Source organism: Moschus berezovskii, chromosome 8, assembly GCF_049115385.1.
Source record: "Moschus berezovskii isolate FMDL1 chromosome 8, NW_MosBer_1.0, whole genome shotgun sequence".
Taxonomy (NCBI): Eukaryota; Metazoa; Chordata; class Mammalia; order Artiodactyla; family Moschidae; genus Moschus; species Moschus berezovskii.
Genome location: NC_142467.1, coordinates 82,718,180 through 82,742,247, shown reverse-complemented (window position 1 = coordinate 82,742,247; position 24,068 = coordinate 82,718,180). Strand labels below are relative to the sequence as shown.

Genomic DNA, 24,068 nt, shown 5'->3' with positions numbered 1-24,068 from the left:
TTACAATATCTTTTAAAATATAAAACATTCACCCTTTCAAATATTTGAGCCCCTACTAAAATGCAGAAGAGTCTATCAGACACATCACATGTATAAAATATGTCATTACCTTTTATTGGATTGCTTCATTCAAAGATTTAATGTACATTAACTACATAAAACAGTAATAAAATGAAGGAATAACTAAAAATTAAGAGTGTTTTTGGCCCAGATGGTAAAGAATCTGCCTGCAATGCAAGAGACCTGGATTCAATCCCTGGATTAGAAAGATTCCATGGAGTAGTGAATGGCAACCCACTCCAGTTGCCTCCACTTCTTGCCTGGAGATCTCTATGGGCAGAGGAGCCTGGTGGGCTACAGTCCATGGGGGTCTCAAAGAGTCTGAAACTCTTTGAGACTAAAACTTCACTTTCTTTCAGAGTGTTTTACAAGATGACAGAAGTAGTTGAGTAGATGAACATACAATTGCATATATTTTTATAACACCAAGGTTGAATCTAATGAAAATTGCAAAGCTAAGTTTTTTCTTTTTATTTAAAGAAGTTTACACTCATGCTGGTGCATTAACCAGACAGCCCTCAAGGAACCTCAATACTGACTCCCATAAAACCGTGTTGTCCTCCTTCTTGTTTCTCTTCAATGAAGATAGCCACATCTTCATTGCACTAGGAGTTAAAAAGATAGATTTGGATCGTGAGTCCATCATTAAATTGATGTATGACATTTGTCAAGAAACCTTCCCTGAGTTTCAAATGTCTTAAACATAGAGTTAGGAGGTTAAAGTAGACCAATGTTTCCCAAACTTACCTGATTATAAGAATAAACTGAATCAGTACTTTGTGTCCCTTGGTAAGAATATAGATTTTTAAACCACTCTGGACATACATGGGGGAAGAGGGGAATAAATTGTAACACAGAAAAACTACACTGATTTTTGACGCAGTCTGAGGATATTACCTTAACTTTAAGCCATACAGTTACTTAATATTTTCCAATCAGAAAAGGTAGTAGCCAGTTACTAAATGTTTTCCAATCAGACAAGGTAGCCTAAATATCATTCCTAAAGAGTACACTTCAAAGACTCCCCTGGTATCTCTTTCAGCCTGCTAGGGCTTTTTCATTTACTTTCTTTTTTCTCTTAATCTGGATGGCTAATCTCAAGAAAACAGACACTGCTATACTAAGTAATGACCCACAAATGAAAATACAAGTACACAGAAATTCCTAGTATCTGTATTCTTTAAAATTACCACAACAATGAAACAACTAAACAAGTAACTACATCATTTCACTAAAAAGTATCCTTCATTTAAAAAACATGCTCCCATTATTATGGAATAAACAAAATAGTCTTACCTAATCGTAGTTCTCCAAAATTCCCACATCCAATTTTTTTTCCAACTCTAAAGTTAGGTCCAACCATTAAAACTCCAGAGGATGAAGAACCAGTTCCTCGAGTGTTATGTCCCAACCGACCACTAGGTCGTGCCATTCTATCATCTGATTTGTCCTTGTCTTTCTTTTTATTTTCCATATCAAGTTTGCGGTACTCCACTTTGAATTCTTTAATCAAGACAAGCACACTGAAATAGGGTCTTGTGAAAACTGGTACATCACTAGGTAACTGTACCAGGTGGGTGATGTTAACATTCAAACTGCAGTAGGTAGTCAATGAACTGGCGCGTGTTCATCCCATTCGTAAAATTTTTCTCAGCTGTTTTTTCAGCAAAACATGTCTTCAGAATTATTTTTTCAATGATGTGAGCTGATATTGATAGAGAGCTAGAATATTAAGAAAAGAAAATTAGTCAACTTGCAGAAAATTAAAAACCATGTTTCAGAAATAACGTAACAAAAGTTCAGGTGATGGACTTATTAGTTAATGCCACTGAACTCAAACCTCAGCAGACTCTTAATCACTACTTTATGATCAATACTTTAATGCCAAAGAGATCACAAAAACAAAACAAAACGAAATCAGTGATTTGCTTACTTTTAAAAAAATAAATAACAAAAATGTATTGAGGATTTCATAAGCCAATATACATTCACCAGCCTAGACCTTCCAGCTTAGAATTATTCCAATTAAAAAAATTTAAAAGCAAGGAAAGAGAATACATTTTGCAAATTAGTAAAAGAGTTTAATATCTTTCACATGTTCATACATTTAATAATTTTCAAGGGCTTTTCAAATATACATTTTTTTTCAAATATACATTCTTATTTGATCTTCATTTATTCAAATATTTATTACTTGTAACTACATATGGGAATGGAGCAATCAGAACAAGCTTTGAAATAAATAGTACATTTCTGATTAATTTTAGCAACCCATCAAATATGCAATTATTCCTAACACCCAATCTATTTATAAAGTTTCTTCTTATATCTGCCATGATCTTAATATTGCAGATAAAATATAAGCATCCGTTTGGTGTAAGTAAAATTTAATGAGTTTTACATACACTGTTTACTTTCTATAATAGAGTAACTAATACTGAACTTTCCCCCTTGCTGTAAATAATTACAAAAATGGACAAATATTTTCAGGCATTGAATAATAGGCAGAGCAAACTGCGATGTCTGAGAAAACAGAAACACAGGTGAATTCCACCTTCACTCAAGATCTCCAGCTAGGGACAGTTTTCTGACTACAGCACAGGGAAGTGAAGACTCAGATCCGAGTTTGGGGTGTTGAAGCTAGTGAAATTTGCAGGACAGTACTGAAGGTGAGGAAGCTGTACAGTTTTAGGGGTAGGAGGTGACAGGGCTGAAACAGGGCTAGCAGACAAGCTACTCTGGAGTTAAATAAAGAATGGAGATACCAAAGGCTGTAGAGTGCCAGGATATCTTAAAGTTCCTACCTAGTCATGGTGGAGGAAGCTCATTAATATCCCAGAATTCAGCTGAGATACCAGAAAGACCAAGTCTTAACAGTAAGGATCATACTGCAGAGTAAGGACTACTTATTACAGCCCACCTAAAGCCTAAAACCAAGCCGAGAGAGGAGTAAGAGTATCTCCAACTACACTAACTGCATTCCAGAATGAAACGACATAATTTAAAAGAGGGAAAAAAAAACAAAAACAGACTTTCAACAACTCTGAATTCATAATGTCTGGCATACAGTTAAAAATTACCAGACATGAAAATAATCAGTAAATGTGACGTGCACTCAGAAATAAAGCTATCAAAGGAAACAGACTCCAAGATGGCCCTGCTACTGAAATTAGAAGACAGGTCTTCAAAACTACCAAGTAGCTATTAAAGCTCTACTACATTAAAGAAAGAGAATGGAGCAGAAAAAATACTTGAAGAAATAATGGTGGAAAATGTCCCAAATTCACTGAAAAACATTAACCTACAAAATGGGGAAACTCAGCAACTCCATAAATAATCAATACAAAGAAAATTAAACCTAGGTACATCAAAGTGCAAAAACCCAAAAATTAAGTGGAAGTCCTGAAAGCAGACAGAGGAAAACTACACAACACACAGGTGAACTTCAAAACTTATCAGAAATAATGGAGACTGAAAAGAAAGTGGAAGAACATGTTCAAAGCAATGGAAGGAGGAAAAGAACTCTCAACCAAGAACATGACACCCAATAAAGTTAGTCTTTAAAACTGAAAATGAAACAAAGTCATTTTCGGATGAAGGAAGCTAAGAATAGTCACCAGCACACTTCCATAAGATATACTTTTTAAATAATCCATTAAGCTTCATTAAATCACATGATACCAGATAGAAATGTGAAACTTTAAGAAGAAATGAGGAACACTAGAAATGGGAAATGCATGGTATTCATTTCCTCAAAAGATAAATTACTTGTTAAAGCACAAATAATTTCTTGGTGTTATTTATAAGATACGGGGAAGTAGAATAAATATATGATAACAGAAATGGCAGGGGCAGCAAGCAAATGGAATTATATTAAGGTTCTTATATTTGTTAAAATGAAGTATCTAAATATTAATTTTAAATGGCAGGGCAGACAGTAAATGGAACTACATTATTTTTTAAGATTCTTATATTTGTTAGGAATGAGTGGTTCAATATTAATTTTAAGCAGCCCGTGACAAATTAAAAATGCATATTGTAACACCCAGACCAAACACTAAAAATTAACTGCAGTAGAAACAGCTAAAAAGTTAATACGAGAAATAAAGTAGGATGATAAACATTTGATTAAAACAAGAGAAATAAAAGAGATATGAGACAAAAAGGAAAACACCAAGAGAACAGACCTAAAAACACACATATAATGAAAATGGACCATATTCTCCCCATAAAAAGCAAAAAGACTTTAAAAAAGAAAAAAACCAAGATCCAACTACACGCTGTCTCTGAGAAACAACTTTACACACAAAGACAGACAAACTAAAAGTGAAATAATAGATAATACTATGCAAGCATCCTTAGATTTGCAAATGACACCACCCTTATGGCAGAAAGCGAACAAGAACTAAAGAGGCTCTCGATGAAAGTGAAAGCGGAGAGTGAAAAAGCTGGCTTAAAACTCAACATTCAAAAAACTAAGATCATGGCATCCTGTCTCATTACTTCATGGCAAATAGATGGGAAAACAATGGATAAAGTGACAGACTTTACTTTCTTGGACTCCGAATCACTGCAGATGGTGACTGAAGCCATGAAACTAAAAGACACTTGCTTCTTGGAAGAAAAGCTATGACCAACCTAGACAGCAATATTCAAAAGCAGAAATGTTACTTTGCCAACTAAGGTCCATATAGTCAAAGCTGTAGTTTTTCCAGTAGTCATGTATGAATGTGCAAGTTGGACCATAAAGAAGGCTGAGTGCTAAAGAATTGATGCTTTTGAACTGTGGTGGCTGGAGAAGAATCTTGAGAGTCCCTTGGTCTGCAAAGAGATCAAACCAGTCAATCCTAAACGAAATCAATCTTGAATATTCATTGGAAGGACTGAGGCTGAAGCGCCAATACTTCTGGCTACCTGATGCGAAGAGCCGACTCATTAGAAAAGACCTTGATGCTGGGAAAGACTGAAGGCAGGAGGAGAAGGGGATGGCAGAGGACAAGATGGCTGGATGGCATCACCGACTCAATGGACTAGTTTGAGCTAGCTCTGGGAGACAGTGAGGATAGGGAAGCCTGGTGTGCTGTAGTCCATGGGGTCGCAAACAGTCAGTCGCACATGACTGAGCAACTGAACAACAACAATGCAAACATCAAGTGTAAGAAGCTTGAGAGGCTATAACATTATCATCAAAGTAAACATCGAAACAAGGGAGGATCTCCAAAGATAGAGACGTATTTCATAATAACAGAAATATCAACTCAACAGAAAAACATGAAAAATCATAAAAATGACATATAAATGAGCAAAATGAAGGAAAGACTTTTAAAAAACAAGGATAAGTTTGAAATAACTGTTGGAAAAAGACAATCACTGTTGAAATGTTAACACTGTTGTTTCACTGTTGTTTGATAAAAGTAGAAGACAAAAATAACAGTATGTAAATTCAAACAGTAGATCTAAATATCAACTACCCTGAACTGACATTTATAAAATACAATATCCCAAAACTGAAGAATAATATTTCCTTTCAAAAAATATTCATCAAGAAAGATCATATGCTATCATTATTTAAGTCTCAAGTAACTAAAACATTAAAGTATACTCTCTGATCTCATACTTCTAATACTAGACGTGTTAAATATTTGAAATAAATTCAACAAATTAACAGGAAAAAAAAAAGAAAGTATCTCAACAGACAATAAAATGCATTTGACAAAATTCAACCCATTAATGTTTAAAACCTCTCAGTAATCCAGAAAGAGAATCAAACATCAACCGAATAAAAGGGTTTTTCCTTAAAAAAAAAAAACAGATAGCCAACATCATACTTATATGGTAAAACACTGAACTCTTAATCAAGACTAGGAGAAAACAAAAGAATGTTTCCTCTCAGATCTTCCATTCAACACACTGTACAGAAGAACCAGCCTGTACAATAAGTTAAGAAAAGATGCAAAAGGCATGAAAAGTGAAGAGGAAAAGGCTAAACTACTGTTATTCAGAGACACTGTAATTGTGTGTGCAGAAAACCTTACAGGGAGACATCAGCAAGAGAGCAACACAGGTCATTCCCAAGTTCAGTCCCCCTCACAAGAAGACCAACTAACAAGTATCCATAGACAAGACACCAATGAAACAAATTCCCAGAACCCAGGGCTGAGGCCAAAGCACTCTCCTGAACCAGAGAGAAAGAGAAGGGCAAGAGGAGTGGCTACAGTCTGACCACACTGGCCCGCCCCCAAGGCTGGCACAGCATCACACCCACAGGGCCCTCAAGCCTATGGTTTCCCCAACGGGAAAATCAGAGTCCAAGGTGGACCTCCAGCTGCCCCAGTCTGGCAAGATGCTTCCTGGGAGTCCCACTCTGGTCTTGCCTCACCGTGGTCACTGTGGGAATCACTAGGGAAAAAAAGAAAAACCTCAACAGAACAATAGTAAAGATACGCAATCAGTAATCAAAAACCTCCCAAGAAAGAAAAGTCCAAGCAAGAATGAGGAACAATTAGAACTCTCAATTCCTAATGAGAATATAAAATAGTACAACTTTGATTCTAAGAAAGTTTGACAGTTTATTCTAAGTAAAATATACACCTATCTGATGACCTAACAATACCACTCTTAGGTAGTTACTCAGGAGAAATGAAAACATATATTTAGAGAAAGACTTGTACACCTGTACTTCAGTTCAGTTCAGTCGCTCAGTCGTGTCCGACTCTCCGCAACCCCATGAATCACAGCACGCCAGGCCTCCCTGTCCATCACCTGTACTTACAACAGCCTAAATCAGTAACAGCCAAAACTGAAAACAATCCTAATGTCTACTAACAGGAGAACAGATACACAAACTGATATATTCATTCAGTGGAATACCACTCAGTAAATAAAAAGGAAAGAACTGTTGATACATGTAACAGTATGGATGAATCTCTCAGATATGAGACTGAGATAAGTCAGGCACAAATGAGTACATATTATACAATTCTCATCAAATGAAGTTCTAGAGTCAGCAAAAATAAGCTGTGGTGACAGAAATCAGATCAGTTGTTGCCAAGAGTGGTTGAAAGCTTGCAAAGTGGCATAAGGGAACTTTATGGGAGAAAGAAAGATTCTCTATTGTGCTTGAGAGGGGATTATACACGTGTATGCTGCTGCTGCTGCTAAGTCACTTCAGTCGTGTCCGACTCTGTGTGACCCCATAGACGGAAGCCCACCAGGCTCCCCTGTCCCTGGGATTCTCCAGGCAAGAACACTGGAGTGGGTTGCCATTTCCTTCTCCAATGTGTGAAAATGAAAAGTGAAAGTGAAGTCGCTCAGTTGCGTCCGACCCTTTGCGACCCGACAGACTGCAGCCTACCAGGCTCCTCCATCCATGGGATTTTCTAGGCAAGAGTACTGCAGTGGCTTGCCATTGCCTTCTCCGATACATATACATACATTTATATAAATTCATCAAACTAAAAATCTATGTGTTGTATTATATGTAGATAATACTTCAAAACATGATTTTCAGAAATAACTCACTCCAAAAATAATGCTACATCTCAAAGTTCGTATGTTTTCTCTACTATAACTTTATCCCAAAACTCATGTGAAAACAGCTTTTTAAGGTTAAAGAACATGTAAGTATTTTAGAAGGTTTTCTTTAAAAGAGCCCTTTCAGGGGACTTCCTTAGCAGTCCAGTGGTTAAAAGACTCCACCATTCCAACACAGAGGGGTGTGGGTTCAATACTTAGTTGGGAACTAAGATCCCATATGCCTCAAGATGCAACCAACAACAACAACAAAGGCCCTTCTACAATTTTTCTATTTAGAAGAAAGTAATTTCCTTCCCATTTGCAATTTTTCATGCTATTTTCAATATATACCTTTTCGTTTACCAACTATCCAAAATACATTCTACATGTTGTAAGAATTCAAATACAAAGTAAAAATACCCTTGGGATGCCCATACTTCTTATCCTTCATCCCACTTGCTCTCCTCAGATGTAAACGTTACTTTCAGTTTGTTTCATATGATCCAACTCTTTTTTGTAATGCCTGTACATGAATACATTTATGTATAGCAATACTTGCAGGTCTATTTGTTTGTTTTACAGAATAGGTCAGTGTGCAACCTCCGACAAACTAAAACTTCCTCACAAAAGAAACAGTATTTGAAAGCATATCATCCACTGAAAAACTTTTGCCTTTTCCCTTTCATAACTCTTCACTCACATGGACCCTGGCGAATCAAGGGCCAGCTTAATGAATGCCTGAGGAGGCAGGAGGAAAAGTCAAGAGACAGCCCCAAATTCCTTCCCCAGAAGAAATTTCAAGAGACAGGAAGAAGGGATCAAATAGCTTAAAACTGTACTTGAAAATGGAATAAGTATTAACACCCCAAAATGACTCCTGCCAAAACTGAACTTATTCCTATTAATATATGATAACAATCAATGGAAACTGGCCACTTATATCATTTATGAGTGGGGAAAAAAGAATAGTCAAAGTATACAATTTAGTGGTAGTGAGAAATGAGGCTGTTTCCTATTTTACTTCATCCTTTTCACCACATTCAAGAAATTGCTCACAAACCTGTCTTACTAGATTTTTCTAGTCTTTTAATATAGTTAACTAGAATTTTTTATTAAATATTTTTTATTAAGGATCCCAAAGAATGCTAGTACTTTCCCTATTGTTGCACCTCTCAAACAGTATTAGTATAGACAAGTTTGTCTAGAGTCATGGTCCGCAAACTCCAGCCTGCAGGCTAAATCCAGTCTCTTGTCCACTATACACAGTCTACGAACTAAGAATGGTCTTCACATATTTACATGTTTGGAGAAAAAGCAGTATTTTGTGACACATGAAAATTATATGAAATTCAAATGCTGGTGTTCATAAACAAACTTTCATTAAGAATGAATCCATGCTAAGTCATTTATGCATTGTTAAAGCTGTTTCATGCTACAAGACAATAGTTGTGAGACAGTGTGGGGCACTCTTATCATTTCACAGTGCTGCCAGAAAACCACAAACTGCAGTGATGTTCATGCTTCTAAGGCATAGTGGAGGGTGGATTCAGTTCAGCTCAGTTGAGTTCAGTCGCTCAGTCATGTCCAACTCTTTGGGACCCCATGAATCACAGCACGCCAGGCCTCCCTGTCCATCACCAACTCCCGGAGTTCACTCAAACTCACGTCCATCGAGTCGGTGATGCCATCCAGCCATCTCATTCTCTGTCGTCCCCGTCTCCTCCCACCCCCAATCCCTCCTAGCATCAGACTCTTTTCCAGTGAGTCAACTCGTCGCATGAGGTGGCCCTAAGTATTGCAGTTTCAGCTTTAGCATCAGTCCTTCCAATGAACACCCAGAATCGATCTCCTCTAGAATGGACTGGTTGGATCTCCTTGCAGTCCAAGGGACTCTCAAGAGTCTTCTCCAGCACCACACTTCAAAAGCATCAATTCTTCGGCGATCAGCTTTCTTCACAGTCCAACTCTCACATCCATACATGACCACGGGAAAAAACCATAGCCTTGACTAGACGGACCTTGGTTGGCAAAGTAATGTCTCTGCTTTTTAATATGCTATCTAGGTTGGTCATAACTTTCCTTCCAAGGAGTAAGTGTCTTTTAATTTCACGGCTGCAATCAGCATCTGCAGTGATTTTGGAGCCCAAAAAAATAAAGTCTGACACTGTTTCCACTGTTTCCCCATCAGATGGCAAAGTGCTGTTTATTATGTAATGACACTAAAGAATATAATATACTTGGACATGACCAAAAGTACTAGTTTTCTGTTACTGTGGAACAAACTACCAAAAACTTGGCAGCTTAGAGCAATACATTTATTAGTCCACAGTTTCTCTGGATCAGAAGTCTGGGCACAACTCAGCTGAGGCATTTGCTCAGAGTTTCACAGACTTCCTCAAAAGATCAGCTAGACGACACTCTTATTTGGAGGTGAAAATGGGAAAAAATGTTCTTCCAAGTTCCTTTAGATTGTGGGTAGAACTCACACCCTTGCAGTGTATATCTGATGGTGTCAGCTTCTTGCTGGCTCTCAGACAAAGGCCACCCTCGGGTCCTACATGGTGTCAACAGTTTCCAGCAGCTACCAACAGTTCCTTGCCACACAGATTTCTCCAAAATGGCCACTTCTTCACACCCCTAAGAAGAATCTCTAGCTCCAATCTTTGAAGAATAAGTCTTAAATAAGAAAACGTAACCTTCTTTCACACCCAAGTCCCAATCTTTGTACCATGCTCCAATACATCAGTTCTCCCAGGTCTTGGAATCCCTGCTAGCTGCTTCCAAACATCTTTGATGCTGCCTGCCTGGCTATGTACTAGAAAGAACATTGTATTAAAAAAAAAAAAAGAAGTTGTCTTAGAGTCTCAACTAGTTGTAAAGCCTTAAGCAAGGCCTAATCTGTCTAAGCTTACTTTAATAATTATAAAATAGGAGGATTAGACTAAGAGATTTCTGAGGCTATTCTTACATTATACACATTATTATAATTGTCTACTGTATTTGATGACAAGGACTAATTATATGTAACCTGGTGCTCTCTGAACCTAGCATACTGTCAGGCACCTAGGATAGTCAATGGTGGCTCAGAGGTTAAAGCGTTTGCCTCCAATGCGGGAGACCTGGGTTCGATCCCTGGGTCGGGAAGATCCCCTGGAGAAGGAAACGGTAACCCACTCCAGTATTCTTGCCTGGAGAATCCCATGGACGGAGAAGCCTGGTAGGCTACAGTCCATGGGGTCGCATAGAGTCGGACACGACTGAGCGACGGAACAGAACTATAGATTAAGAAATTAGTTTTTTTTTTTTAATCTCTAAACACTTTCAGGTTTTGGTGGTATGATTCCTACCTACAGCGTTCCCAGTTACATATCACCACACCCCCCGGCATCAGTCTCTTCATTCACCGGATGCACTCACTGAACCTCACCAACCAGTATGCTACAAGCACTGCCAAGAATTTCCTGTATGTGACAGCATTCCCTTGCCTGAATTACTCTTCTAATACGGTCTATGTTTGTGCCTTTGGTGCTGCTTCGTTCTACACCAAAGAAAAATCAGTTTTGAAAACTGTAGATATCCTTTTAGCTACAGTTAATACCTGGCACATCAGAAGTCACAAATCCAAATACCCAAAGAGGTACCATAAAGAGAGTGAATCAAATAGAGTGTGAGACAATAAGGAGTACTGGGGGCTACAGCAATCTGGAAAGCAAATACTCCAATTAAAAGAGGCGGCTGACACTCAGCTGTAAACAACTGCTACCATTCAGGACCATCAGGCGTCCAAATTTTTTGAGAAAAATCCAGAAACCTGGATTTTACATAAAATCTCTCCAGCTGCCATTTGCTAAGCACTTAATTTGTTACGTATTTTAAATAGATCAGCTCATCAGTTCCCACAATTATAAGATACTGTTTCAATCCCTATGTTTACCAATAAGGAGACTAAAAGGTAAAGCAATTATACAACTTGACCAGCATCATGGAGTTAATAAATGGTATGGTGAGAATATGATCACAAGGAGTCAGATTCCTGAGTTCACATTCTTACCCACTTAAACTCTGATGGTGTTACCACTAATTCTCTGACCTCCCAAAGTCTGAACTGTGTCTGCCTTTCTATCTGGATCAGCAGGTACAGTCTGTCCCTTCCTGCCAGCCTGTACTGTCTCTACAGTACCTCAATGCTGTCAGATCCTAGTTTGAGGCAAGGTGGCATTTCAAAGAACCCGATGCCAAAAGACTAGTTCTTCAGTACAACGTAGAATGGAAGATCTGAGAACAAACTTCCTTGTGTTTTTTTCCTAGTCTTGATTAAGAGTTCATTGTTTTACCATTTAATTATGATATTGGCTGTAGTTCCCTGAGTGCCTACCCTATGTGAAATATGCTGGTCAATAAGCCCCATCTGTGTAGACAGATTCAAGAGGCTGATACAGAAAAAGACAGCAAAGCAAACAGAATGGCAAAGAAAACCCAAGCCATCTGCACAGCAATAGTAACCTAATCACTCCTTCACAAATATGAACTGACAGAATCACTAGATTCATGAAGAAAAGTAACAATAGGAAAGAACAATGTCCCCCAAAAAGCAAATTTTTAAAAATACAAGGAGGTATACCATTCAGAAAAAGGAAGAAAACTTTAAAAAAAAAAAAAAGATCCTGAGTGACTTTTGAGAAGGACAATAATAAACACTGAGTAATAATGCCATCTATTTCCCACGAAGTGATGGGACCAGATGCCATGATCTTCGTTTTCTGAATGATGAACTTCAAGCCAACCTTTTCACTCTCCTCTTTCACTTTCATCGAGATGGGGAAACAGTGGAGACAGTGTCAGACTTTATTTTTTTGGGCTCCAAAATCACGACAGATGCTGATTGCAGCCATGAAATTAAAAGACACTTACTCCTTGGAAGGAAAGTTATGACCAACCTAGACAGCATATTAAAAAGCAGAGACATTACTTTGCCAACCAAGGTCCGTCTAGTCAAGGCTATGGTTTTTCCCGTGGTCATGTATGGATGTGAGAGTTGGACTGTGAAGAAAGCTGATCGCCGAAGAATTGATGCTTTTGAAGTGTGGTGCTGGAGAAGACTCTTGAGAGTCCCTTGGACTGCAGGGAGATCCAACCAGTCCATTCTAGAGGAGATTGATTCTGGGTGTTCATTGGAAGGACTGATGCTAAAGCTGAAACCCCAATACTTTGGCCACCTCATGCGACGAGTTGACTCACTGGAAAGACTCTGATGCTGGGAAGGATTGGGGGTGGGAGGAGACGGGGACGACAGAGAATGAGATGGCTGGATGGCATCACCGACTCGACAGACATGAGTTTGAGTGAACTCCGGGAGTTGGTGATGGACAGGGAGGCCTGGCGTGCTGTGATTCATGGGGTCGCAAAGAGTCGGACATGACTGAGCGACTGAACTGAACTGAAGAATGCCATATTATATGGAATAACCGAAGTAAGAAAACAATCCTATTATGTGAAAGAAAAATATAAAGAAACAAAAAATAAAGGAACAGAGACAGAAAGAAGTAATTCAATACCTCTGACTTCCAACTAATAAGATAAATTAAGGACAGAGGAAATTAAGAAAAAGAAATTTTTCCTGAGCTACAGCAAAAAGGACCCTGGGGCCCTCATCAAGGAAGAAAACTAGGGAATCCCCTGGCAGTCCAGTGATTAGGAATCCATGCTTCCACTGCAGCAGACACAGGTTAAGTGGCTGTTTGGGGAAGATGATCCCACATGCTGCAGATGCAGCAAAAAAAAAAAAAAGGAAGAAAAACTAACACAGGCGTTCCACTGTAAGTTCTAAGAATATAAGCAAGGTTAATTGATTTTCAGCTTTTAGAATCAATTTGATCCCCCCCAAATAAGATGTTATTGATGAAAATGTAAATTTTTCCAGTGTTAACACTGCAATTGACCGACGCTCAGCTGTTAAGGTGGAGTAGAAGAGGTAGAGGGAAGGACAGGGATATGAACACCTGCATCTTAGTAAGCACAGATTAAAGAGATAATGGAAAATTTGCTAGAACAAAAAGACAGAAATGTAAGAACAAAAGCGTCAAAGGGGAGCAAAAGATGAAATAAATATAATAACTATCCAAACATTTAAAAACAAAAGGGGATGAAGGAGTATGTGAGCTAAAATTTCATCACTCAGTAGATAAAAGATAATGCATTTGCAAACAATACAATTTTACTTTTTCTTTTCTAACTTGGGTACATTTCTTTTTCTTGCCAAGTTGCACTGGCTAGGACGCCCTAATTTATGCTGAATAGAAGCATGAGAGTGAGCATCTTGATCATAGAGGAAAAGCTTTCATTCTTGCACCATTAAGTAAGATGTTAGCTGTAGGCTTGTCACATGTGACCTTTATTGAGATACATTCCACCTCAAATTTGTTGAGAGTTTTATCATACAGATGCTGTTTATACACCTATTAGGATGATCAGACCATTTTTATCCTTCATTATGTTAATGTCATGTATCACATGTATTGATTTGTGTATGCTGAATCATCCTTGCATCCAGGGATAGATCCCACTTGATCATGGTATATTAATATACCTTATAGGTGTTGTGTTAAATTCACTGAGTTTATACTTTATTGAGAACTTTTGCATCTATATTCACCAGAGTTATTGGCCTGTGACCTCTTCTTGTAATGCCCTTACCTGGCTATGATAATATTATCCTGGCTAGGGTAACAATGCTGGACTCAAGAAGCAAGTCTGAAAGTGTTCCCTCCTCTTCAATTTTTTGGAAGAGTTAGAGTAAAACTGATGTTATTTCTTTAAACATTTGGTGGAATTTACCAGTAAAGTCATCTGGTCCTAGGCTTTTGCTAGATGCAAGATTATTTGTTATTATTGTTTCAATCTCTTGAGTAGTTACAAGTCTGTTCAGATTTCCAGTTTCTTCCTAATTCACTCTTGGTAGGTTGTTTGTTTCTAGGATATTATTTCTTCCAGATTATCCAATGTTAGCATCTAACTATTCAAAGCAGTCTCTTGAGATCCACTGTATTTCTGTGGTATTAGGTGCAATATCTCCTCTTTTGTTTCTGATTTTATTTGAGTCTTCTCTTTTTCCTTAGTATGGCTAAGAGTTTGTCAATTTTATCTTAAAAAAAAATCTCAGTTTCATTCATCTTTTCCATTGTTTATTTCATTTCTCTATTTCATGAAATTTCATGTCATTTCTCTATTTCTCTAGTTCATTTATTTCTGCACTGATCTTTATTTCCTTTCTTCTTCTAACTTTTATTCTTGTTCCTCGAGGTGTAAAGTTAGGTTTGTTTATTTGAAATCTTTGGGTTTTTTTTAATTGATTTAAGCACATATTGCTATAAATGTCCCTCTTGGAACTGATTTTGCTGCATCTCATTAGTTTTGGTATGATGTGTTTCCAAAGATTCTATCAAAAAACTTATTAGTTATAACAAATTCAGTAAAGTTGGAGGAAACACAAATCAACATACTAAATTCAGCTGCACTTCCATACACTAACAATGAATTCTCTGAAAAGAGAAATTATGAAAAATCACATTTACAACAATATCAAAAAGAATAAAATACTTAGAGGAGTAAATTTAATCAAAGAGGTGAAATACCTTTACACTGAAAACTATGAGACATTTAATGAAAGAAACTGAAAAAGGCATAAATACATCAAAAGATATCCCATGTTCTTGGATTGGAAGAATTAATAGTTAAAACGTCTATACTACCAGAAGTGATCAACAGATTCAATGAAATTCTTAAAACTCCAATAGTTTTTTTTCACAGAAATAGAAAAAAAAATCCTAAAATTCAAATAGAACCACAAAAGACCCCAAACAGCCAAACCAAGGATGAAAAAGGGTGCATGGATAAAGAAAATAGAGCCTAGTCAATGGAATAATATTATTCAGTCATAAAATCGAAGAAAGTCCTGCCACGGTAACAACACGGATGAACCTGGAAGGCATTATGTTAAGTGAAATAAGCAAAACAGAGAAAGACAAATGCTGTATGAAACCACTTGTTTGTGGAATCTAAAAAAAAGTCAAACCCATAGAAACAGAGTAGAATGGTGGTTGCCAGAGGCTGGGAGAAATGGGAGCTGTTGGTCAAAAGATACAAACATTCAGTTATAAAAATAATTAAGTTCTGAAGATCCAATGTTCTAATAATCTAACAATAATAATCATCTAATACTTTAAATTTCCTAACAGGGTATATCTTAACTCTTCTAATGAGAGGGGGAAAAAATAAAAAAGGCAACCACGTGACATGTACACTTTAAATATAGACAATTTTATTTGCCTCAATAAAGATGGAAAAATAAATTGAAAACTAGTTTTAAAAAGAATGCAAAATTTGAAGAACCAAAGAAAAAATTGTATGAACATTAAGTTATGTGAGTAATCACCTGAAGCATTTAAAAGTGATTTCAAACATGCTCAGTCTCAGAGAGAGTTTAGATACGGTTTAGGAGAGAGGAAGGAACCTAGAACTAGACACAGGAACATTTATAATCTACATACTTAAACATTAAAGTTTGTGAAAATAATAAATTCCTTTTATCACTTCTGAGTACTCTGAAAAATATCAAAATGACTCATCTTTTAAATATCAAATTTTCTTCTATCTAGGATCCTGATTAAATGGTCTTATTTAAAGTTGTATTCTTTTCTCCTTTTATGACCTAATGACAGGCTTTTAATATTTCCTTAAAAAAAAAAGTGGTTTTATCTATTGAAAAATTTTAAAAAGTCAGACATGAAACAAGAGACTACTATTTATATATCTTTTTGTATTATTTTAATATTCTTGCATATATATGCAGCAACTTAATAAAAATATTAACTCTACTATAAACAAACAGGTAATTTTTATCCTAAAATAAATAACTAAAAACTACTGTCAAAACTTTTTAAGAATATTTCAAATAATTAAGTAGTAAAGTATTAAGAGCTTCTATATAGTTTCTGTTTTCATTTGGTTGCCCTGCATGATAATAGAGTCCACCAATATTAAAGACAGTTACAGAGTTCTTAACCTGAAATCCAGGGAACCACCAAATCATTTCCTTAAGAAAGAATCCTAGAGTGTATGACCCTATAAAAAGTTAAGAACTACTGAAAAGTACAGTTATTTTCTCACTAAATTATTTTATATATTCTTAGAAACAATTTATACTAAAATTAAATAACATTTCTACTTAGTTTAAAAGCCAACCTTGTTATAAAAAGCTTTTTAGCGCAGTTTACAATACACAGATACTACCAAAAGACTGAGAATAGTTTTAAGTAATGAAATCAGGAGGGAAGTAAAATAATATTATAAGTAAATCTATGTACTACTAGTTACACAGTCACCACAGGACTGGAAAAGGTCAGTCTTCATTCCAATCCCAAAGAAAGGCAATGCCAAAGAATGCTCAAACTACCGCACAATTGCACGCATCTCACAGGCTAGCAAAGTCATGCTAAAAATTCTCCAAGCCAGACTTCAGGAATACGTGAACCGTGAACTTCCAGATGATCAAGATGGATTCAGAAAAGGCAGAGGAACCACAGATCAAATTGCCAACACCCACTGGATCATCAAAAAAACAAGAGAGTTCCAGAAAAACATCCGCTTTACTGACTATGCCAAAGCCTTTGACTGTGTGGATCACAATAAACTCTGAAAAATTCTGAAAGAGATGGGAATATTAGACCACCTGACCTGCCTCCTGAGAAATCTGTATGTAGGTCAAGAAGCAACAGTTAGAACTGGACATGGAACAAAAGACTGGTTCCAAATAGGGAAAGGAGTATGTCAAGGCTGTATACTGTCACCCTGCTTATTTAACTTATAAGCAGAGTACATCATGAGAAATGCTGGACTGGATGAAGCACAAACTGGAATCAAGAATGCCAGGAGAAATATCAATAACCTCAGATATACAGATGACAACACGTTTATGGCAGAAAGCAAAGAACTAAAGAGCCTTTTGATGAAAGTGAAAGAGGAGACTAGAGGAGACTGAAAAAGTTGGCTTACAACTCAACATTCAAAAAACTAAGATCATGGCATTTGGTCCCATTACTTCATGGCAAATAGATGGGGAAACAGTGACAGACTTTTATTTTTCTGGGCTCCAAAATCACTGCAGATGGTGACTGCAGCCATGAAATTAAAAGACACTTACTCCTTCCGTGGAAGAAAAGTTATGACCAACCTAGACAGCATATTAAAAAGCAGAGACATTACTTTGCCAACAAAGGTCTGTCTAGTCAAAGCTATGGTTTTTCCAGTAGTCATGTATGGATGTGAGAGTTGGACTATAAAGTTGAGGACCAAAGAATTAACACTTGTGAACTGTGGTGTTGGAGAAGACTCTTGAGAGTCCCTTGGACTGCAAGGAGATCCAACCAGTCCATTCTAAAGATCAATCCTGGGTGTTCATTGAAAGGACTGATGCTAAAGCTGAAACTGCAATACTTTGGCCACCTCATGCGACGAGTTGACTCACTGGAAAAGACTCTGATGCTGGGAAAGGTTGGGGGCGGGAGGAGAAGGGGACAACAGAGAATGAGATGGCTGGATGGCATCACCAACTCTGTGGACATGAGTTTGAGTGAACTCCGGGAGTTGGTGATGGACAGGGAGGCCTGGCGTGCTGTGATTCATGGGGTCACGGAGAGGTGGACACAACTGAGCGACTGAACTGAACTGATGAATCTTCAAAACAGAAAACAGAAAATCAGATTCTCTAATCTGCATGGCCCAATAATTTAGGACATTACAGAGCCAACTGACCTCCTTTAAGTTGCAAATAGATAAATCAAAGTAACCTGAGAACATATTAGTATAGTATGTTCTACTTCATAAAAAGCCACACAGCTAGCTAAAGCTTCCCAGTAAACATTAATGATCAGTTCTAAATTATTTAAAATAATTATTAGTACTCTACCTATCTTCCCTTGGACTGCAAGGAGATCCAACCAGTCCACCCTAAAGGAGATCAGTCCTGGGTGTTCACTGGAAGAACTGATGCTGAAGCTGAGACTCCAATACTTTGACCACCTGATGCGAAGAGCTGACTCATTTGAAAAGACCCTGATGCTGGGAAAGATTGAGGGCAGGAGAAGAAGGAGACGACAGGGGATGAGATGGTTGGATGGCATCACCGACTCAAGGGACATGAGTTTGGGTGAACTCCAGGAGTTGGTGATGGACAGGGAGGCCTGGTGTGCTGTGTTTCATGGGGTCACAAAGAGTCGGACATGACTGAGCGACTGAACTGAAACTTAAACTATCTTCCAAACTATGCTGTAATCAATATAGAATTTTCAAGTACCTGTAATATTAAATATTAAAAGTATCTACAGGTATCTATTAACGTTCAGAATGTTAATCAACATTTTTTGCAAATAAAGTCACATGGAATAGAAATTTTTAATTAATTTTTTTCACAAGTTATTTGTCATAGCATTGATTTCTCCCTGCTTTATCTTAAATTTTAAAATCCATACACAAAATGAGCCATTCAGTGTTTTAAATGCCTAATGCAGTCTCTATAAAAATGACACTACTACAAGTCTCCAAGCTTCTCCAAAATCTAAATGAGTAAGGATATTTGTGATGTGATGGCTAGCCGTTACATCACATGCTTCTGTTAGCAGCAAGTGTCCCAGTTACTGGTTTCTGGCATGAGTTCAACTGTGGTTGTCTAAGAAAAGACTAAACACTTATTTCTGAAAGCTAAATCATTAACTGTAATGACAAAAATGGAAATCAATTTCTCTAATTACATACCACAGAAACTTATTTTATCTCAGAAATGTTTAGTAACTATCATCTACAACACTTTGGATTTTCAAAACCTGATTTCAGTGATGTTCCTTGTATATTTCTGTTAAGACCCAGAAAATTCTAGCCTTTAAAATTTATCATCAGTTCTATTAGACAACAGTGTTCTCCAAACTGTGGATAATAACCCATTACTGGGTGTTTAAACAGATGGGTCTTAAGCAACAGTTTTTTAAATAAAATAGTATCAAAAAAAAGAAAGAAAATAGAGTGCACAAATGTAGTAAGAATAGTTTTGTTTCATCAGATTTTGTTTTGGCTCCTTACGTGAATATATACATATCACCCGGATACAATGCAAAATATATTTCTCTAAGTTGTGGTAAATATTTTTCTATGCACTGTAGTCAAAAATATTTCTAAATTTGAAAGCTACTGCATAATACATAATAGCAAAGGAGTAGTAAAACATACTAGATTCAGTTCTAACTAAAGTCAATTTTATGGGAAATTGTACTAAAATCTCAACTTTCATAAAATATAAAAATATTACTGAAAGTCTAATTAAGTAAATTGTCTAATTACCCACATCTGATTGTTCTCTAGTTAACTAGGATATGACTGTCCCATAGGTCCTCAAAATGTCTTTTGAGGACATGTGCCTCCTACTGAATTTCACAGGTGAATTTATACTCCCATTGGTAACATCCCTTATCACTGCTAGTGAGTCTCAATATTTGAAAGAAGAGGGAATGTTTAATTTGAAAATGTCTAGCCCCTGAAGCACTTATAAATACATCCAATCACTCTCATCTCCTGCATGATGAAAATCAAAAATCAAGTAGACATCATATTAAATTTATACTAACAGCAGGTCATCTCACTATCTCTAAGCATAAACCAGACTACAAATCTCAATCTCAGGAATGATGTTAAACTCCAAGCCATCAATGAAAAAATCATGTTCCATTTGGGGGCACTTACTTTCATCAAACAAATACTTATTGAGTATTTACCCTGTTGTTGCTATTGCTGTTGTTTAGTCACTAAGTTGTGTGCAACTCTTTGAGATCCCATGGACTGTAGCCCACCAGGCTACTCATAATTTATATGATCATCTCTTTTCCAAATAAACAAAATAAAAAGGTATCCATAAAGGGCAGGCAGGCCATTTATGACTCTGAGAGATACTACAAGCAAGTGGAATAACACCTCACAAGTCAAAAATCATTGATACCATAATTTCAGCTCTCCAAGACATAGTTATGAGTCAGAAGGGAAAAAAAATTCACTAAAGGATGTCACAAAATGCATTTTTTGTTCACTTAGTAAGAGCCCCTAAACTCCATTTTAATTTTAACGTAATTCTAACAAGTTTACAGTAGAAATCAAACTTAAAATGGAAAATCTGAGGTGACTTATAAAAACATGACAGAGAACAGAAAGAAGAACCTCATACAACTTCAATAAATTCTGGCATCTATGCATAACAGCACAGTTTGTAATTGATGCTCAGAATGAGAACCAGGCATCAGCAAGACCTGAATGTGTTTAGAAAACACTGAGAAAACAATACTACTGTGTAAAGTTTACCATTTAAAACAATTTTAATAAAATATTTAACTATAAATACAAACTTCTAATTTATCTAACAGGTTGTTCCCTAATAATACCAGATAAATGAGAAAACACTTCAGGAAAGTCAGCAGCTATTTCATGCATGGTTCCCATAAGAAAGTCATATTCTTTCTTAACTACAGTGCTTGTTTCCTAATTTATAAAAATGTTATTAAAAACAACAGTTTAGTGTAGGCAAAGCCCTCAGATTTAAAACAGTCATTCAAGGGTATTAGCATTTGAAAATTCCAATTATGAAGTTAATATTGTCAACCCTCATTGCAGAAAGGACTTATCAGTATAGTTAGTGTCAGCTGCTTACCCTTATCCGACTCCTTGCAAGCCCATGGACTGTAGACTGCCAGGCTCCTCTGTCCATGGAATTCTCCAAGGAAGAATACTGAAATGGGTAACCATTTCCTTCTCCAGGGGACATTCCCAATCCAGTAATCAAACCCATGTCTCCTGCACTGTAGGCAGATTCTTTACTGTCTGAGCAAAAAGGGAAGCCCCTAACTAGTATAACTGACAGTAAATCATAAATAAGTTGACTTCTACAAAACTGTGGAATGAAACATGTAACAGGTGACAGAAATCAGCTGAAAGTACAACCACTTCTCCATGGGAAGGATCTTCTTCTGCCTAGTTCAAACCAAAAGAATCTGTCCCCAAAGTAAGTGTTGTAAACCTGAAGACAGAAACAGAACTGATCCAAAGGCACCTTAATCCCCAATTAAGAACACCAGGGTTAAGGCCTAGATTTTTGCGTTTTGTTTTGCTTTTTTTTTTTTTACAAAGATCAGGGCTGCATGATCTTACCAAGAAAAAATAGTTTCAAACCATACAGAAGACTGCATTCACTGAAAAGTGAGACTCCCCAAAATCACTCTCTCTAACAGATCTACAACTATAAAAATATCATGTTCAGAATTAATGTTACTGTCAAGATATTCTGGTACACAATCAAACCAACAAATTCTAGAGTAACTCAATATAGCCAATTTAAATTTTAGGAACTGATTATTAGTGGAACTCTCCTACATTACTGGTGGGAAAACAAAATGCTTTAGAAAATAATTTGACAGTTTGCTATAAAGTTAAACATACACTTGCCATCTGTGTGTGTTAGTTGCTCAGTCGTGTCTGACTCTTTGAGACCCCATGGACTGTAGCTCTCCAGGCTCCTCGGTCCATGGGATTTTCCAGGCAAGAATATTGGAGTGGATTGCCACTTCCTTCTCCAGGGGAATCTTCCCAACCCAGGGATTGAACCCAGGTCTCCGACAGTGCAGGCAGACTCTTTACCATCTGAGCCACCAAGAAAGCCGTACTTGCCATATGACCTAACAATTCCCCTAGAAACCTACCCAAGAGAAATAAAAACTTAGATTCACACACAAAAACAAAACCACATACAAAGTTTTGTGGCAGCTGTATCCATGATCACAAAAACTAGAAACAAGTTTTTCAACTGGTGAATGGATAAATATGCTGAAGTATATCCACATGATGGATTATTGCTTGGCAGCAAACAGAAACTACTGATACGGCAACAGAGCTGAAATGGAAACACATCCTACACTGTGGAAGAAGAAATCTCGAAAGGCTACACCCACATGATTCCAGCTGCACGGCATCTGGCAAAAGTATAGGACGAGAGCAGTGGTTGTTGGGGCAAGAGAAGGGAGAAGGGCTTAACTACAAAGGGACAGCATGAGAGAATATTCCAGGGTGATGAAACTGTTTTCTAATTTGATTGTGATGGGGAGTGAAGTTTGCGGTATGAACTTAAAAGAGAGAGAAAAACTTTATTATAAAAAATATCTTAAAATCATAATTAACTGAAATGCTCAAAAAAACCAGAATATTCCCTTTAAATTTTCTAGCTAGCCCATGAATGCTTTTCATTTCAAAAATCTTTCTATAATGTATCTCTCTACTTTTAAGTCTGAGTCAGTCAGTCAGAGGGTTGTGTTTATTACTTTATTTAAACTAGGCCCAATTCATTTGTTTGAAGTTCGTCTTATACAACTGTGATGATGCAAACTAAACTGGTCTGGGATGAGTATGGTGCCTCAAGAGGGATTTAATTAACGAAGGTTCTTCCATGTTAAAATTCTCCCTTAAAAAAAAAAAAATTCTCCCTAATAAAAGATAAAATGATTAATCTATTCAACAAAGAAGTAATCATTAGAGGCCTATTACATACCAAACACAGGAAATACAAATGGCAAATAAAACCATCACAATCCCTGACAATCACATAGCTTAAACAAACCGTAACACAAGGTTAAATCTGTCCTCCAGGAGAACTACAATGCTTTCAGAGGACACGGCAAGTGCACCATAACTAAGCACGCTATGTGTGCTTAGTCCCGTGGTCGTGTCTGACTCTTTGCAACCCCACAGACGGTAGCCCACCAGGCTCCTCTGACCATGGGATGGGATTGCCCAGGCAAGAATACTAGAGTGGGTTGCCATTTCCTTCCCCAGGGGAGCTTCCCAACCCAGGGATTGAACCTGCATCTCCCACACTGCAGGCAAATTCTTTACCACTGAGCCACCATGGAAGAGGCCTAAATTTCCCATTAGGATCCACACCTTAAGGTGTCTAGTATAATGGTAAACACAGATATACATGTACCACAGTGCTCACCACACCATTACCCTTCAGTATCTAAGGATGAAAAGAAAGCAAAGATTATATACACAGAACATTATCCATGCACAAGCAGTACAATAATCAGTCCCCTACAGAAAGGGCCTCTTTAGGGAAATAGAATGTGCACATTTACTTCTGTCACCTTTTCAGCAAACAAATTTCTATATTTTTCTGATACAGAATTCCGTAAGTGTGAACTTCTCTGGCTGAGGAATATTATTTTAAAGGGAAGGGGGCAGGGAAGTAATCAAGAATAAAAGAAACAGGATGGGGGCGGGGGGGGCGGGAAGAAGCCAGAGTAGGTATAAAGATTTTTGCAGTGAACTCTTAAAAACAAATTAAGGAAGTTTAAGGAAACTAAAACAGAGGCACTGCAACCACACCCCTTCTACTTTCTGTTATGAAAAAGGAA

General features: G+C 37.1%; 1 protein-coding gene across 9 annotated transcripts in view; it reads right to left on the bottom strand.

Annotated features, from left to right (window-relative positions):
• Nucleotides 1-24,068, bottom strand: part of CSNK1G3 (casein kinase 1 gamma 3) — a 125,402-nt gene that overhangs the window by 86,401 nt on the left and 14,933 nt on the right. For 8 of the 9 annotated variants that reach the window (XM_088838802.1, XM_055430797.2, XM_088838805.1 and 5 more), the window contains one exon: nt 1,357-1,782. In XM_088838802.1, coding sequence (XP_088694928.1) covers nt 1,357-1,534 — 178 coding nt within the window. In that variant the 5' untranslated portion in view covers nt 1,535-1,782. Of the gene's footprint in view, nt 1-1,356; nt 1,783-21,316; nt 22,449-24,068 lie in introns of those variants that run through there. The other variant, XM_088838804.1, reaches the window with a different exon arrangement.